General features: G+C 41.8%; 2 protein-coding genes across 9 annotated transcripts in view; both read left to right on the forward strand.

The window, feature by feature from the left end:
- The window catches only part of acoxl (acyl-CoA oxidase-like), a 294,551-nt gene extending 286,013 nt beyond the window's left edge, over positions 1-8,538 (forward strand). For 2 of the 3 annotated variants that reach the window (XM_067985090.1, XM_067985089.1), the window contains one exon: positions 8,097-8,538. In XM_067985090.1, coding sequence (XP_067841191.1) covers positions 8,097-8,291 — 195 coding nt within the window. In that variant the 3' untranslated portion in view covers positions 8,292-8,538. The remainder of the gene's footprint in view (positions 1-8,096) is intronic. The other variant, XM_067985091.1, reaches the window with a different exon arrangement.
- Positions 8,539-10,664: 2,126 nt separating this feature from the next.
- bcl2l11 (BCL2 like 11) overlaps positions 10,665-15,178 on the forward strand; it is a 46,531-nt gene continuing 42,017 nt past the window's right edge. For 2 of the 6 annotated variants that reach the window (XM_067985095.1, XM_067985094.1), the window contains exon 1: positions 10,665-10,817. The gene's annotated coding sequence lies outside the window, so the exon portion shown is untranslated. Of the gene's footprint in view, positions 10,818-12,203; positions 12,388-15,178 lie in introns of those variants that run through there. The other 4 variants (XM_067985096.1, XM_067985097.1, XM_067985092.1 and 1 more) reach the window with 3 other exon arrangements.

The following is a 15,178-nucleotide window of genomic DNA, read 5'->3' on the forward strand; positions in this document are numbered from 1 at the left end:
CCTCCATTTCAGGCCGCACCAAAAGCTGAGAGTTATCAAGTTCGCATGTTTTATTACAGTGTGCTGCTGGTGAGGGAGGGGGGGAAGGGTAGGGTGGTACTGGGTTCTAGCTGCACACGATTAGTGTGTAGGGGCCTAAAATGACACTATTGAGTGTCTGACTCAATAAATGTGTAAAATCTATTGAATGTTTATGTGACTGCACTTTCAAAAGGTAAGTCGCAGCAAGTCCTTTAACTTCATTTGGTCTTGGTAATATAGGTTCAGCGCTGCTATATTTATTCTGTTTGCTGTATCTTATTTACCTTCTGAAATTCCATCCATTTTAAAATCCAGTGGGTCTTATACATAGAGGAAAACTATAGCTTCATTTATGTTGATCTTGCACCCCTGGCTCGTGCAGCCCTGCTCTCCCGCAGACATTAGTCAGATGGACAGGAAAATTGGCAGATTTTGTTTGACAGGTGGCCGTTTGTTTCCCTTTGACTTTAGTGCCTGTCACTGATCTAACCGAGGCCAGTAAAAGCACTGCACCCGCGGCAGCCTGATCTTTGCGGATTTGAAACAAACCTCCCACCCCCTCCCCTGCACGTGCATTTTAAACACATTGGCACACACCTGCCTGTCTCATGATGATGCTATGACATAATGGACTGACACCATGAGACAATTATATTGTGTCTGGGCGGATGGACAGTTTGTTGGCACCAACCTTTACATTCACATCCTCCCGAAGGCAATTTGCCACCGGTCTCCATGCGACTTTTCATGTGAATTTGAGAGTGCTCTCCCAGGACCTGGCCTGTAAGTATAAGTAACCCTTATTAATGGCAGCTAAATGTGCTAGCAGAGCGAGGCTCAGATAAGGCATATGCAGCAAACGCTTTTCACATTTCTCCCAAGTTTTTACAACAGGTTCTGATTCATTTTCTGAAAAGAAAACAAACCTTGCCATTCTTTAAAGCAAGAAAGACTTGCATTTATATAACGCCTCAGGACCTCCCAAAACGCTTTACAGCCAATGAAGTACTTTTGAAATGTAGTCATTGTTGTAATGTAGGATTTATAGACACTACAGAGTAAGGATTAGTCACACTAAATGCATTTGTGAAGATTTCACCTTCAAGAACGCCTCACAGAATCTTTCAAATTGTGTCTACGAGTTCACTAAAAATGTTGAACACATCGATGATATTGTGGCACAGGAGGAACTCTTACTCTTACATTTTCTTACTTAAATTTTGGAGGAAACCTCGAGGTTTGCTGTACGGGATCTGGAAGTACAACCTCCAACGATCAATAAAATAAATCTTCCACTGCCAAGTGTCCTCCTCATTTGATGGGATTTTATTATTTTTTTTGTTGGCTGCATAATTGGACTGTTATCCGATAAGAATCTACAAGCTGTCTTCGGAGCCCCATTTCTGTAATTATTAGCTTGTCTACTTCTAACCCTATTAGTGTAAGTGTGTCTCTGGAGACGTCACGCTGAGTGTACAGACCAAGCAAGCCTGTGTGTCTGAGGCCTCGGAGGCCCTGATCAGATAAAGGCACCTCTCCCAAAGGGCTGGAAAGACAACAAAGCAGCATGTAGCATAGGCATCTGTGTGTGAATTTTCTCAGTGTGGCTACAGTCCATCACAGTCACATTGCCATTGTCCTGCACAGTTTCTCATTCCACTTTTCAATATTAGCACCAGAAGTGACTTTTGGATGCATGGGAACCGAGCAGACAAGAAGAGCGGATGAGTCACTGTGTATAGTAGAAAAATATAGCAGCTAAAACAACTGAACCTTTGAAGCCGGGCGACTATGAGCTGAAAAAAGCCCTCTGATCCATAAGTGAGAAAAGCAATGACTAACTAACGGAAGAGTGTATTTTAAGCAAAGTAGATTGTTGTAAAAAGACAGATCCATTCTAATGGTTCCTGACCTTCTTCAGCCAAAGCTCTTTGGGAAAGTCCTTTGAAGTTTACTGGAGCACTGCATTTGCTTTAATGGTGTATTTCAGTTCTCTATAGTAATGTGCGTCAATCTCTCAGAAAGGTAATCAAAGGACACTGTTTGTGTTTGAGTGTGAGGGTGAGAGAAAGCCAATTTGGGGCATTAGCAACTACTATCATGGCTGTAGGTATTACAGAGAGAGAAAACAATGGAAATCTGAAATAAAAGCAGAAACTGTTGGAAGTACAGACCAAGACTGTCAGCATCTATAAAAAGAGACAGGTTAACAATTCAGGTAGAGATACTTTGCCAGTTGTGATAAAGGGGGGAGATTTCTTCTTTGTGCTATATGTAATGAAATCATGAACCCATCCTTTACAAATTGGCCTACGATTTTGTTATACTGCCCTCCAGGTGGTGGCATACCTGCATTTTCAGTTTTAAACAGATACAAATTGTCATGAGCAGTTGATATTATTTGATAAGGTACCTATCACAGAATATGTCACAACTTTCTTTTTTAAAAAAGGCTTGCTTTTGGTATGGTTCGATGGTGGTTGGGAGCGAATGTGTGTGTTTATACTGTATGACACGGACATGTCAGAGTGAATGGCTGCATTCCATTTTACCCTTTTTATCATCTGAATAGCTCAAACCACCAACATTAGGAAGGTAAATAACTAAAGAGCAAGGCCAAGTTCTCATATTGAATATGTGGTGGGGGTGGGTGGAAGCCAATTTGGGGCAAAATTTTTGTTATCTTCTCCCTCCTAAACGTCCTGACTTGCTGGGCTATGGTTCCAAGGGTGCTAGCACCTTTCTGGTACATTGCCCAAGTAGCCATTCGCCGTGTGAGAGCCTAGACTGTGAACGTCAGTAGGATTATTCGATCGTTTGGTGGGGGGGGGTGGTGAGGGGGGGAGAGCCCAAACCTATCCTCACATATACTGGATACCAGCTAGAAATGGAAACCCTTCCTGATTGTAGTGCCCTTTTACTGTCACCCTGGTTGACGTGAGCTTACTTAGCACAGACCAGGGATCAAACCTGAGGCCTTCCTGGTCTATATAGCTCGGTACTGCACAAGATGGCGCCTTTACCCATTGGGCCAACATTGGATGGATTCTAACTGCTTGTACCAAATCATCTTGCTAAAAAAGCAACACAGTCGGGTACAGTTCATTATGCAGGTGATCAAGAAAGCCAACAGAATGTTGGCTTTTATTGCTAGGGGGATAGAATATAAAAACAGGGAGGTATTACTGCAGTTATATAAGGTATTGGTGAGACCGCACCTGGAATACTGCATACAGTTTTGGTGTCCACACTTAAGAAAAGACATACTTGCTCTCGAGGCAGTACAAAGAAGGTTCACTCGGTTAATCCCGGGGATGAGGGGGTGAACATATGAGGAGAGGTTGAATAGATTGGGACTCTACTCATTGGAGTTCAGAAGAATGAGAGGCGATCTTATTGAAACATATAAGATTGTGAAGGGGCTTGATCGGGTGGATGCAGTAAGGATGTTCCCAAAGATGGGTGAAACTAGAACTAGGGGGCATAATCTTAGAATAAGGGGCTGCTCTTTCAAAACTGAGATGAGGAGAAACTTCTTCACTCAGAGGGTGGTAGGTCTGTGGAATTTGCTGCCCCATGAAGCTGTGGAAGCTACATCATTAGATAAATTTAAAACAGAAATAGACAGTTTTCTAGAAGTAAAGGGAATTAGGGGTTATGGGGAGCGGGCAGGAAATTGGACATGAAGCTGAGTTTGGATCGGTCAATGCCCTGTGGGTGGCGGAGAGGGCCCAGGGGCTGAGTGGCTGGGTCCTGCTCTTACTTCTTGTGTTCTTTAGATTTGTGGTTGGGATCAGATCAGCCATGATCTTATTGAATGGCGGAGCAGGCTCGAGGGGCCAATTGGCCTACTCCTGCTCCTAGTTCTTATGTTCTTATGAAAAGAACTATTTTGAAGCAACTGCTACAATTATAGCTTTAAACATCAATATGCTCTCTTATGCCATTATTTTTTTTTAGTTTGAAAATAGATATTTTACTTAGTGTATTTTAATGACAAGCATGATCTTCATTACCTGTTTATTATGAGAAGTGAAGGATAAGATTGTTTTGTCATTCTTATGTATTTGCTGTAATCTGGGGCATTTAGAGCAGATTTTTTTTGGAGTTGGGTGACCCCGTTTCTCACCTATTTTGAGGCAGTGACTTGTGCTGGGGTACAGTATGGTGGATACTGAGGTTCATCAGAACCAAGCTCCATCCTATCCTCAGCAGACACACACACACACTTTCCAACCTGAGTCACAGAAAGTGATCAGGACTGGGAACCTTGGCTAATCTTTCTCCTGGTTAGCCTGGGGACATACAGACCAATTATAGTGCCCTTCACTACTACCCCAACTGAAACTAGCTAATTCCGCAATGAGCCAGAACTACACCAGTGTAACAGTAAAAATCGTTTATTGATTCTCTAAGTTGATATAGAAATATTATGAATAGAATAGTAGGTGGTGAGTCCATTTGTTTTTGTTAACGTTCATTGAGAGACCTACTGTACAGATTCCAGTTCTGGGTAAGATAAGTGAGACAAGCTATGGAAAGCAATGGGCTTACCATTTGCTGGTAGGTTAGAGCTTGATGTGTATTACGATTGAATCACAAACACAATGCACATGATGAGAATACAATGGTTCCCTCACTGAACCAGGGTAATTATTTTCTCTCAGAGATTTACTGTGCCCATTTTGAAGTGTGATTATGCCTGAAGCATCAACAACCTTTATTCCACAAATCTCCTGATTTTTTTTGTAAAAGAACAGAATCATTCAATCAATCCCAGTTAATCTCAGAGTAAGAACAGGTTGTGTAATAAGATGCATGATTGAGAGGTTCGTTGGTATCAATCTTCAATTCCAAACAATTGGACTTGGATCAGTACTTCTGTTCAATAAACAAACAATGTTTAGGTTGAGTTATGTTGCACTGAGATAAGTGTACAGGTGGAAACCTTTGCATTTGTCAAAGCATTATGACTGAAATGGTATGGCAGAAATAGATATGCAGGTCATTTAGGAATGTACACTTTTCATCAATATTATTATTGTTTGTACTCATCCTGTAAGTTAAATTGATATTGAGGAGCTCACTGAAGGTCCCAGGTTTGATCCCAGGTCCATGTTGATCTCAGCTCGAGTGCTTCAGTACTCCTGGTTTAGGGAAGAAATCAGCTAGAGTTCCTACTCCTGATGGATATCCAGTGACCTGTTCTGGAAGTTGTAAACAATTTTACAACACCAAGTTATAGTCCAACAAATTTATTTTAAATTCCACAAGCTTTCGGAGGCTTCCTCCTTCGTCAGGTGAACGGTATGGAAATGACCACCGTTCACCTGACGAAGGAGGAAGCCTCCGAAAGCTTGTGGAATTTAAAATAAATTTGTTGGACTATAACTTGGTGTTGTAAAATTGTTTACAATTGTCAACCCCAGTCCATCACCGGCATCTCCACATCATGTTCTGGAAGTGTGAGCTTATAGACTATGATTACTCTCCAGCTGCAGTCAAATAGCCCACAGTCTCAAGGTGCACGCGGGTATTGACCACTTGGACAAAGTATCAGAGGTCGGTGATTACCCACTGAACCGTACCCCAGCAAGGAGTCAGTAACCTTCAGGAGAGGAAGAGAAAGAAATGTTGGTGAGCAATAAAACTTGAACGTGTAGCCTCCCTCCTGGTGAAACAAGTTGTTCAGAAACTGTCAATGCACCGTGCAGTGCTCTTTCACAAAACCTTTGGAGACTGTCACAGGAAAAAAACAGTTTTTTAATTGCTGATAGGTAAACCTAAGTATAACACTCCTTTACACAAAAGGAACAGTGCTATTCATTGGTCCAGCTAAACATTTCCCCCCTTAACAATGAACAAAAAGAATCATTGCTGACTATTGTAGTAAAAAAATAGAGAATTAATGGAAAAACAGTGGGCCTGAGTTCCCAGCCCATCTGTTAATTCATGTAAGGATATAAGAATGACCCATTAGATTACAAAATAGATATGGATGGGGAACACCACTTGCCTATCCTAACCCATCCATCCATCCAGAGAAAACAAAACTACAGTTTTCCCCAACACAGCATTCAACTATATTTCTTAAATAATTCCAAGGTCTTTGCCTCCACTACACTATTTGAAGGTCCATTCTACGTGTTCAATAATGACCTGCAGTTTTCTCTCCCATGGGTTGACCTAAGCATCCTCCCATTTGAGTGTCACCCACCCGAAAGTGCAGGATTTTGACTTTACCCATTGCTGTGACTTTGTTCTTCTTTTATTACTGCTGTTTTCTCAAACCTTACCCAAAGACATTTTTTTTTATTTACAAAACAATACATTCCAGCCCAGTGTTTGCACATTATCAGCCACCTGTTCCAGTCTGTCCCTTGGTTTCAGAATTTGGGACATTTCTGTTTGGTGTTGCCTTTCTTTTTAAACATTGTATTGGCACAGATTGTAGAAAGAACTTGCATTTCTGTAGCACTTTATTACACCGCTCAGAAACATCACATAGGATGAATTACTTTGAAGTGCATTCACTGTTATGCATGCAAATGATCAAAAAAAACCTGATTAGATTGGATCTTTTATTTTTATAGAAACAGGAGCCAAATGATATTTAAAATACTTCCTTTTATATAAGTCTTCACCCAATGAATTAGGGTGCACTGATTAGTTTTGTTCGCATTTGATCGTTTTGTACAGACAGGGACAATAATAGATGTAAGTTTCCGTTTCTTTTGATTTTGATTGTAAAGCCACAGAATCTTAGAATAATAATAAGGTGAAATTGTAGCCAGTTGTAGGAGAAATCTAAGCCCCTGCGTATTAGGACATTTTTTATAACCCTTTTTCTTTAAAGTATTTTTACTTTATCTGTGAGTAATTTGATTTATTTTGTCTTTGAAAACACCAGCCCCACTCAAATGCGTCTGAGCAGTTTTGTGTCACTTTTTAACCAGACCAGACGCCGACTGTGTATAGAAGTTTAGAGGGGCGGTATATGGCTTCTTTGCAGCTCGATTTTAAAGGCTTGTCTAGCCTATGTTTGGATGGTATTTTATTGCATTACTGACTGGCTGCGTGACATCCGAGAGCGTTCCATAACATTTATATAATATAAATGATCCGATCTATTTCATGATCTCGCCGCTTATAACTTGTTTGGTACCTAGTGGCAGCGGTTTTTTTTTTACACACGGCGAACTTTGCCGGTTACTTTACTGTTCGTTTAACCAGAAATAAACAAAATTTCGATCTTCATGAAAAAGAAATAGCTTTTACAACACAGGGACAAAATAGACGGCAATTTGGAGAGTGTTTGAAACAGCTGATTAACCACATTCTGAACCATTTCGAAACGATCTGCCCACACGATCGAGGTGAATAAAACGAAACAGTACTCGCTCATCTTATTACATACACACAGAAACATAAACCTCAGATAGTAACTACAAGCTAAAGCCCTACTAGCTGTGTGGATGGATAGAGGGACATTACTGGGTGATATTCACAGAGATATTTATTTTAAAGTGTTAATTATATGTGCGTACTGAAACCCTCAAAACTTCACCCCCGCACTGATGTCAAGGGAAATCGCGTCTGTGTTTTTCTTTCAGTGGTTTCTTCAGTTTTAAGTATTCGGTAACCGATTTTAAAAAAAATACAATATTTTAATGTCACGGAGAAGATCGCCAGTTAAGTTTCTTTCCGAGTCATTTTAATCGAAAGTAACTTCCCCCTGTTGCTGAAGTCCTTAGTGAGAAGGAGCGGGAGTGAGTGGGGAAATGTGGTGAATGGGAACATACGCTGGAAATTAGCCCGTTTAAACCGCTGACAGCAGAAGGAAATTCCAGATTAAAACGCTCAGCAAAACGAAAATAGAAATGCGAAGCCGGTTTTTTTGGGGGGGATCTACAATGATTCCCGTTGTTATCTTTGCCCATGTCTCACATCCGCCTGCATCATCCCAGGGTGACCCTCCCGGTGGTTAATTTAACATTGACCCGCACTACCCGTGTGAAAGGATGTCTAGTTTTTCGTTTACCGATAACCCCTCTCTCTCTCCCGCTCTCTTCCAGCTCACCGAACTGTGCAGGTCGGCGAAGGAGGACGCTCTCACCGTGCTGTCGGCTTTCAATATCCCCACCGCCACCGTTCACGCACCGATCGCCGGCATTCCCAACCCTCGAGCAACTTGGGCTTTCTATCCCAAACCTCACTTGGATCACCCCAGCGCCGCCAAAGCTCCAATAGTAGCCCGGGCCAAACTATAAAACCCACGGGAGCAGGAGCTGAAGGAGCCGCACCGTGCCAGCCCCATGACCTTTTTGTATACAACTTATTTTTTTTCCCCCCTCAATGTTGTCAAACTGTAATATGATAATGTTGCTGTGATCAAAATAGCATGAAAAATGTTGAAATTTTCAGAAACCATTCTTATTATGGTACTGTATTTTTGTGATATAATGGGAATCAAAAAATTTATATAGATAAAATAAACACATTTTCATTCCAAACGGACCGATTGTATTTTTTTTGTTCTCCTCCGTTTTCGTGCGAATTTTGACTTTGCTGATTCGTGTGGGTGGACATTGCTACTTTCTCACTTGATATTATCTTTCAGACCGAAATCCTCCCTCGAATGTAAACCCAAAACATCGCCTCTGCGCTCGGCTCACGTGGAACCGACGTACACATAACATTCAGGAGAGTCTTTATGGGAATGATCAGGGCACATCAAACAAACATTTTTTTTAAAAAAAAGAAAATCACATTTTGAAAATGAAACTCTTGTGGTTTTTTTACTGGTTGTTTTCTTTTCTTCAAGTGTGTGTATACAATCTAAAGGCACTAGGGGTTAAACTCTTGGTGACTGTCGGTCCCGACCCGCGCCATTCCCTAACTCACAAGTCATTTTGCTCGCATTTTACTAATATATTGGAAGTAAAATGATGTTTTTTTATCATGATTATCCGCAGCGCTGCGCATCTTAGAAGTCTCACCTTTATTTCATGTACAAATCTTTCTCTACAATAACCAACTTTAAGGGCGTTCAGCAATTTTCACACTGCGATTTTTGGATGATGCTCTTCGCATGTGAAGAGATACAACATAATTGCAAACCGTTTATGTTTCATAAATATATGAAGTAGAACTGTATTCGTCTACCACACCATGCTTTGATATTGACGGACTAATAACTATCCAGAAAATAAATTTGTTTTAAAAAAGGTTTTGATGTGACAAATCGCGCTTTCATCATTGCTCATTGCGCCGCGGTAACTTGCAATAATTATATTCATTTAGCACTTTCTGTTTTGTTGCATTGAGGTTTTTTTGGTTTGTTTATGGTGCTGAGATTTCCATCCCTGTCTGTTTTCACATCGTTATCTCCGGCTGCCGTCACGCAAGAGATTTTTTAAAATTTTGGTGGAGGGAAAACCAGCGGCGGCATTTCGGCGCTTACCGACTTGGGAAACACTTCTGAGTTGATAGGTTTTACTGAAAATTTATATCGCATGCACCAGTATTCAAATAGAAACTCTGCCGGTAATGAAAGCCTTGTTTAAATTCCCTCCGACCCCCACTAAGTGACACTGGTTTTATTTTTCTCTTATTCTTCTAAATTTGCGATGATGAGAAAATAATGAAAGGAGCCTCCCGCTTCTAACAGTTTACAGTCTTGTTGCTATTTGATTTTATATATATATATAAACACCTTGTGTTTCGTTCTCATTTGACCCGAATGGTTTGTACGATTAAACACAACGCATCTTTATTGATCTGAAAGCGCCGATTACGCCGCATGCAATCGCGTTATTAATCGGTAATTTCCCCTTCCTGTCTTTCGATAAGTGGTGATTTCTTCCCGAGCCTGACTTGTTGCGGCATGTCCAGGTGTTATTTACTTCTCTAGCGATTTGAATCTAATCCCAGAGTTTTGACCGCCCCGCTGCCCCCGAACTCAAGCCACTGCTGAAGAGGAAGTTTCAGATCTCCCTTCGAGCCTCCCTCCCTCTCCCCACTTTAACCGGGGTCCACTGTTGTTTTTTGTTCCCCTTCTCTCGGTTCTCACCGCTGGCCTGGAGGTTAAATCTTGTCGGCGTCGGGAGATATTTTTTTGAAGGGACCGTGTCTTACTCTCGGAGCGGTTCGTTTATTATTTTCTCCCTACATGAACACACAGCGTGTTCAATGTTGACAAGTGGCCACTTGTCCAGATAGTCTTTTCAGCGGGTTTTAATTTCTATTTAAAATGTCTATTTTAAACTTCCCCAGAAAGAACCTCCTTTAAGTAATCCATCTACTCCACCATCCCACGCACAGAAAACCCGTTGTCTCCCTGCTGTGCAATGTTATACAATATTTATAACCCATCTTCCCTGAAATCAAAACAAACTTTTTAAAAAAATTATATATATCGATCGTTTCCTGGATTTGCTTCTGTAGGCGGGTGTTTATCTCTCAACTCTATGTCTGTTCCCCCCTCCCCCCGATTTCTCCATCTACCTGCCCCGACGTGCCCCCTGCAGGGCCGGGCTGGGTTTCAGTGTATAATATATATATATATATATATGTGTGTGTGTTTGTGTGTGTCTTATGTACAGCCTCTCTCTGGGCGGGGACCTGGGGGAGGGGGAGAGAACAGAAGGAGGAGGAGGAGAGTCGGCTCATTGGAGCATTGCTGAGACCCGGGGCGAACAGTCGCACAGCACATCCTCACCAGCTACTGTAAAGTGATCTCAAGAGTCTCCGAGAGCTTCAAAAACAAAGGAGAGCGACAAACGCACACCCGACAGGTGAGCCCACTTCCAGCAGAGAGCAGCAGCTAAGAGTCCTTGATCTGTTTACTTCAGATCGGTGACGGGGGGAAAAAAAAAGCCTTTTTTTACTTGCATGTACTTGGAAATAAATAGCCAGCGGGCTGAGTAAACCGGGAACAGAATGCGATTGGTAAAAGTAGCGATCGGTGTAAAAACAGTCCCTTTTGCCTGACCCGCTCATCCTCTGGGCGCTGATTAGTTTTGTTTTTTTTTTAAAAAAAGAAATGAAGTTAGGTGCAATATTTTGACTCGCGTGGAGTGTGGCTTTTGGAGGAGGGGGGAGGCGGTCTCGTGTCTGTTTATTGTCCGGCGGGCTCCAAAAGTCGCTCCACGGCAGCAATAACAAAACCACATGTACTGCGGTTTGCGGAGGCGATCGACCGAGAGTTGGAGAGTTAGGACTGTTACTTTACACACACATACATATATTATATATATGTACATTCTGTCAAATTTCATAAACACAGCCGATATACAAACCCGCTTTTGGCGCAACAGTTTTTTTTTTGTTTTGGGGGAGTTTAAAGGGACGATCTCGCCTCTTGAGCCGACAATTCGCTTAAAAGTTTTGCGCCACTTCGCCGTAACTTTTATTTTTTTTTAAATATATAGATTTTCTTTCCCCATTTCCCCGAACGCTTCTAGCTACGCTTGAAACGTTGTCACTTTAACGAACTTTCAGAGATTAACTGCATTGCCTGTAGATAGATGTGTGTTTTATTTCGGCCCGCAACACAAGTCAAGATTTACGTTGTCACACTATCACCGGCGTCTTAATTGCCGGAGTGGGAGAAGTGCAATAGGAATGTTTTTTTTGTTTAAAAAAAAAAGAAAGTAAAGCAAAATTGGGGAATTTAAAAAAAAAATGAACAGTACATAGATTTGATTTGCGATGGGGAGGTGGGGTTGGAAATTTTAATTCATGCATGAATATGTTAGCCGGGTTTTTTTTTTGGGCGTTGTCGGTGTTTGCTGAGAGCTGGTTAAAAGTCGCCAGCAGTGTAAAAGTTTCTCTCTCTCCTCCTCTCTGCACCCCAGTGACCGTGTGACTGCTCCGACTGAGCTGAGGCTCAGCGCGCTTTGCGCATGTGACAGAACGCCAGAGTGTAAACAAAACAAAAAAAAGAACGCAGCCGGCCAATGGGCAGCGCGAACGTCACGGCGCCCGCCCCCCCCCCGGGTTCCAACCGCGCGCCGGCCCGGGAGGCGCGCCCGCCGCTGATTGGCCTACGAGCCGGCGGGGGCCGTGTTCCAAGGCACGTCAATCAAACGTCCCTTGGTGGTGGTGGTGGTGGCGCGAGGTTGGGGGGGGGGTGCTCGGTCTCTCCCGGGGAGAGGAGGGGGGGAGACGTCTGCAAACTTGTAGACTAGAGGATGGGACAAGTGTGACATGTACTGAACTCTGGGAGTTGCAGTCTTTTAATTGTAGTTTGAAGCGCCTCCCACCCCGTCAAAAAATAAATAAACCGAACTTGCACACCCGGCAACAATGTACAGTAACTGCAACACGGGACGCGAAACGTATGGCCACTGTAATAGGAACGGGGCAAGTTCTAATCTTTTTTCTCTTAATAGTTAAGATTTGTTATCCTTTATACATGACGTGGAGATGCCGGTGATGGACTGGGGTTAACAATTGTAAACATTTGCCTGAGGAAGGAGAAAATCTCCGAAAGCTTGTGAATTTAAAATAAAATTGCTGGACTATAACTTGGTGTTGTAAAATTGTTTACATTTATACATGACAACAGGTATGTTTAGGAGGGGAGGGGAGGGGGGGAAATACTTTTGATTCTATTTGTGACCAACTGCACACGTCGAATCTGAAGCCCTATTTTTAACTTAGTGGATTTTTTTTTGGCAATAAAATGCCCACAGAATTTGAGGTTTGGAGTATAATCAGAGCAGCGCAGCCACTGACTTCAGCCCGTATTGTTGACAGTGTGGAAGTTGTGACGCACTTGTTGGAGCTGCTGCCAGTTCTGAAAACGCTGCGCTCAGCACTTTGGAGAGAACAATGGGACTGTAGTAGGAAAAACGCCAGATCCACATCTAGTGTTGCCTCACATCTCTTACTACTAGATTTCATCAGCACGAAAAAAAATTTCTGTTGGGAAGAGGCTTCAGTTCAAGATTTTATGATGGCTTGTAGAAATAGAGCTTCTGTTGCAGTTTGTACTGAGCCAAAAAAGTGATTTGTAGCAGTGATAGCCGTCTCAACTTTAAAACTAATTAACTAATGGGGTGATATATAATGCAGAGCCTTATTAAATTGGGAAAAATAATGAAAATTAGCAGATGCTGCAGGGCAGAGACAAAAGGGGTACTATTGTGAAAACCTGGGGTATTTTATACCTGCTTGTCTCTTTATTCAAATCTGAGCATAGTCAGGATTGTCAACGTCTTTCATCCCTTATTATTTTATTACCAAGCCAGTTTTAAGGTTCAGTGAAAGATCAAATAGGATGTATTAGAAGACCGGAGTCCCAAACATTGCAGGGCAGATTTTACAAATGTGATTTTATTATCCTTTGTCAGTTATATGCAGGTGAGCTGGGCTGCTCACTGAAGAATCATCTCTATCAAACAGATGTTTATAGAGTTGATGAAATACTTGTGTACCTTTTGTGAAATGCCTCAATTTGAGTACCAGATTAGTCAGGGATACAATTGCTGAACAGGAAATTGTAGAGGTGACTTTCTCTGATACTGCTTGTGAAAAAGATAAATTACCAGGAACAGACCAGAGGCGCAATCACATCTAAAGAGTTGGGTGAACAACAGGGAGAATACTGGGGTGCATCGTAGAGCCAAATCATTTTTTGGGGGGAATTCACCCTTTGTTCCCTCTCCCATTGTGTCTTTGCAGTAGACTTAAGGTCCATTTTATTGTATGCTTACAACTTTCACGTATTTGTCTCACCGATTTTCTTGCAGGAAATAATAAGTTCAGCACTCCTTCCAATATTTTTTCTTCACTTTCCTCCCCTTTCTCCCAATGTTGGTGACATGCTGGAGTAAGTCTCTGGAGGTGCCATCGGTCCTTAGGTACCTCACCCAAGTGATAATTCTGCATGTGTGAATCTGCACAGTGAATGGAAGGGACCAGAGGGGTATCACACTTCTTCTTACCCAGAGCACACTCACTTTCTAGCAGGGATCTCCTGATAGCAATCAGGAGCAGGCACCTGTCTGATTTGTTTTCTCCCTGTCCTAAGGGCAGTGAGGCTAACTGTAGTGTCTTCATTGCCACCTGACTGATATCAGACATAGCCCAAGGATTAAACCTGGGACCTTCTTAGTTTGTTTCACTTAGTATCCCATTGAGCAATACATCTATCTACTGAGCCACTGTGAGGGGGAGAGGCACTCATTTAATATTTAGTGGACTTTATTATGCATATGTTTTTCTGTGGCTGTAGATAATCTATAAAGTTTTGATTCTAGATTTTACACATCTAGCTTGAAGTATTAACTGCTAGTTGAGATCCTAAAGTTTTCAAACATTTGGTTATCCATAAAAAGAATCAGCATATAACCATAAAAGTGTTTAAGAATAAGCATATAACCATAAAAGTGTTCAACAGGCTTGTGGTTTTTTTTAAAAAGCACACCACAAAACCAGATTGAGCATTGCTTTCAGTTTGTGATACAAGTCAGGCAACTTTTTTTTGGGAGCTTCTGACGGTAAGACATGGAAAAGGAAAAACAATTTAAAGGCAATATCCCTTAAAACTTGTTTAAATTTGACAAACCTGACGAATCAACTGTCTTAAGGAATTCATTGGAAGCAGTCAGCTTGGCAAGTGGGTACAACTGACTTGGCACCAGGATCAGCTATAGCTGTAGTTCGGGTGCAGTTTTGGCTATCTTCTCCCGGCCTGCTATATTTAATCCCAGCATCCGGCCTGCTACATTTAATCCCAGCACAAAAATGGAGGACCAGGAATATCTTTTTTCAAAGATTGGAAAGGTTTCTACTGAAGGTTTCTGCTGAGGCTCAATTTAAAATACTGTACCTGTTTACCTGGCAGGAGGCTGACTCAGAAAGGTTAAAAATGCAGGTTTGGACCAAAGTAAGTGGTCAACTTCATGACGAGCTAGGTGATCAAGGTTGTAAGTTCAAAATTTGTATATACATAATATATATTGATTTTGAAACAAAACTTTAAAAAGGGCAGCCGACTTAGCGGGGCTGTCAAGTTGAGTTGTGAGTTTCTGTTGTTATTTTTATTTATTTTTGTATGTATTTGTAATAGTGACTGAGGCAATAAACAGGATTAGGATTGCAGCATTAGGCACCAGTATTTCACAAATCAAAAACTCCCTTTTTATAG

The sequence above is a fragment of the Heptranchias perlo genome, chromosome 5 (genome assembly GCF_035084215.1).
Source record: "Heptranchias perlo isolate sHepPer1 chromosome 5, sHepPer1.hap1, whole genome shotgun sequence".
NCBI lineage: Eukaryota > Metazoa > Chordata > Chondrichthyes > Hexanchiformes > Hexanchidae > Heptranchias > Heptranchias perlo.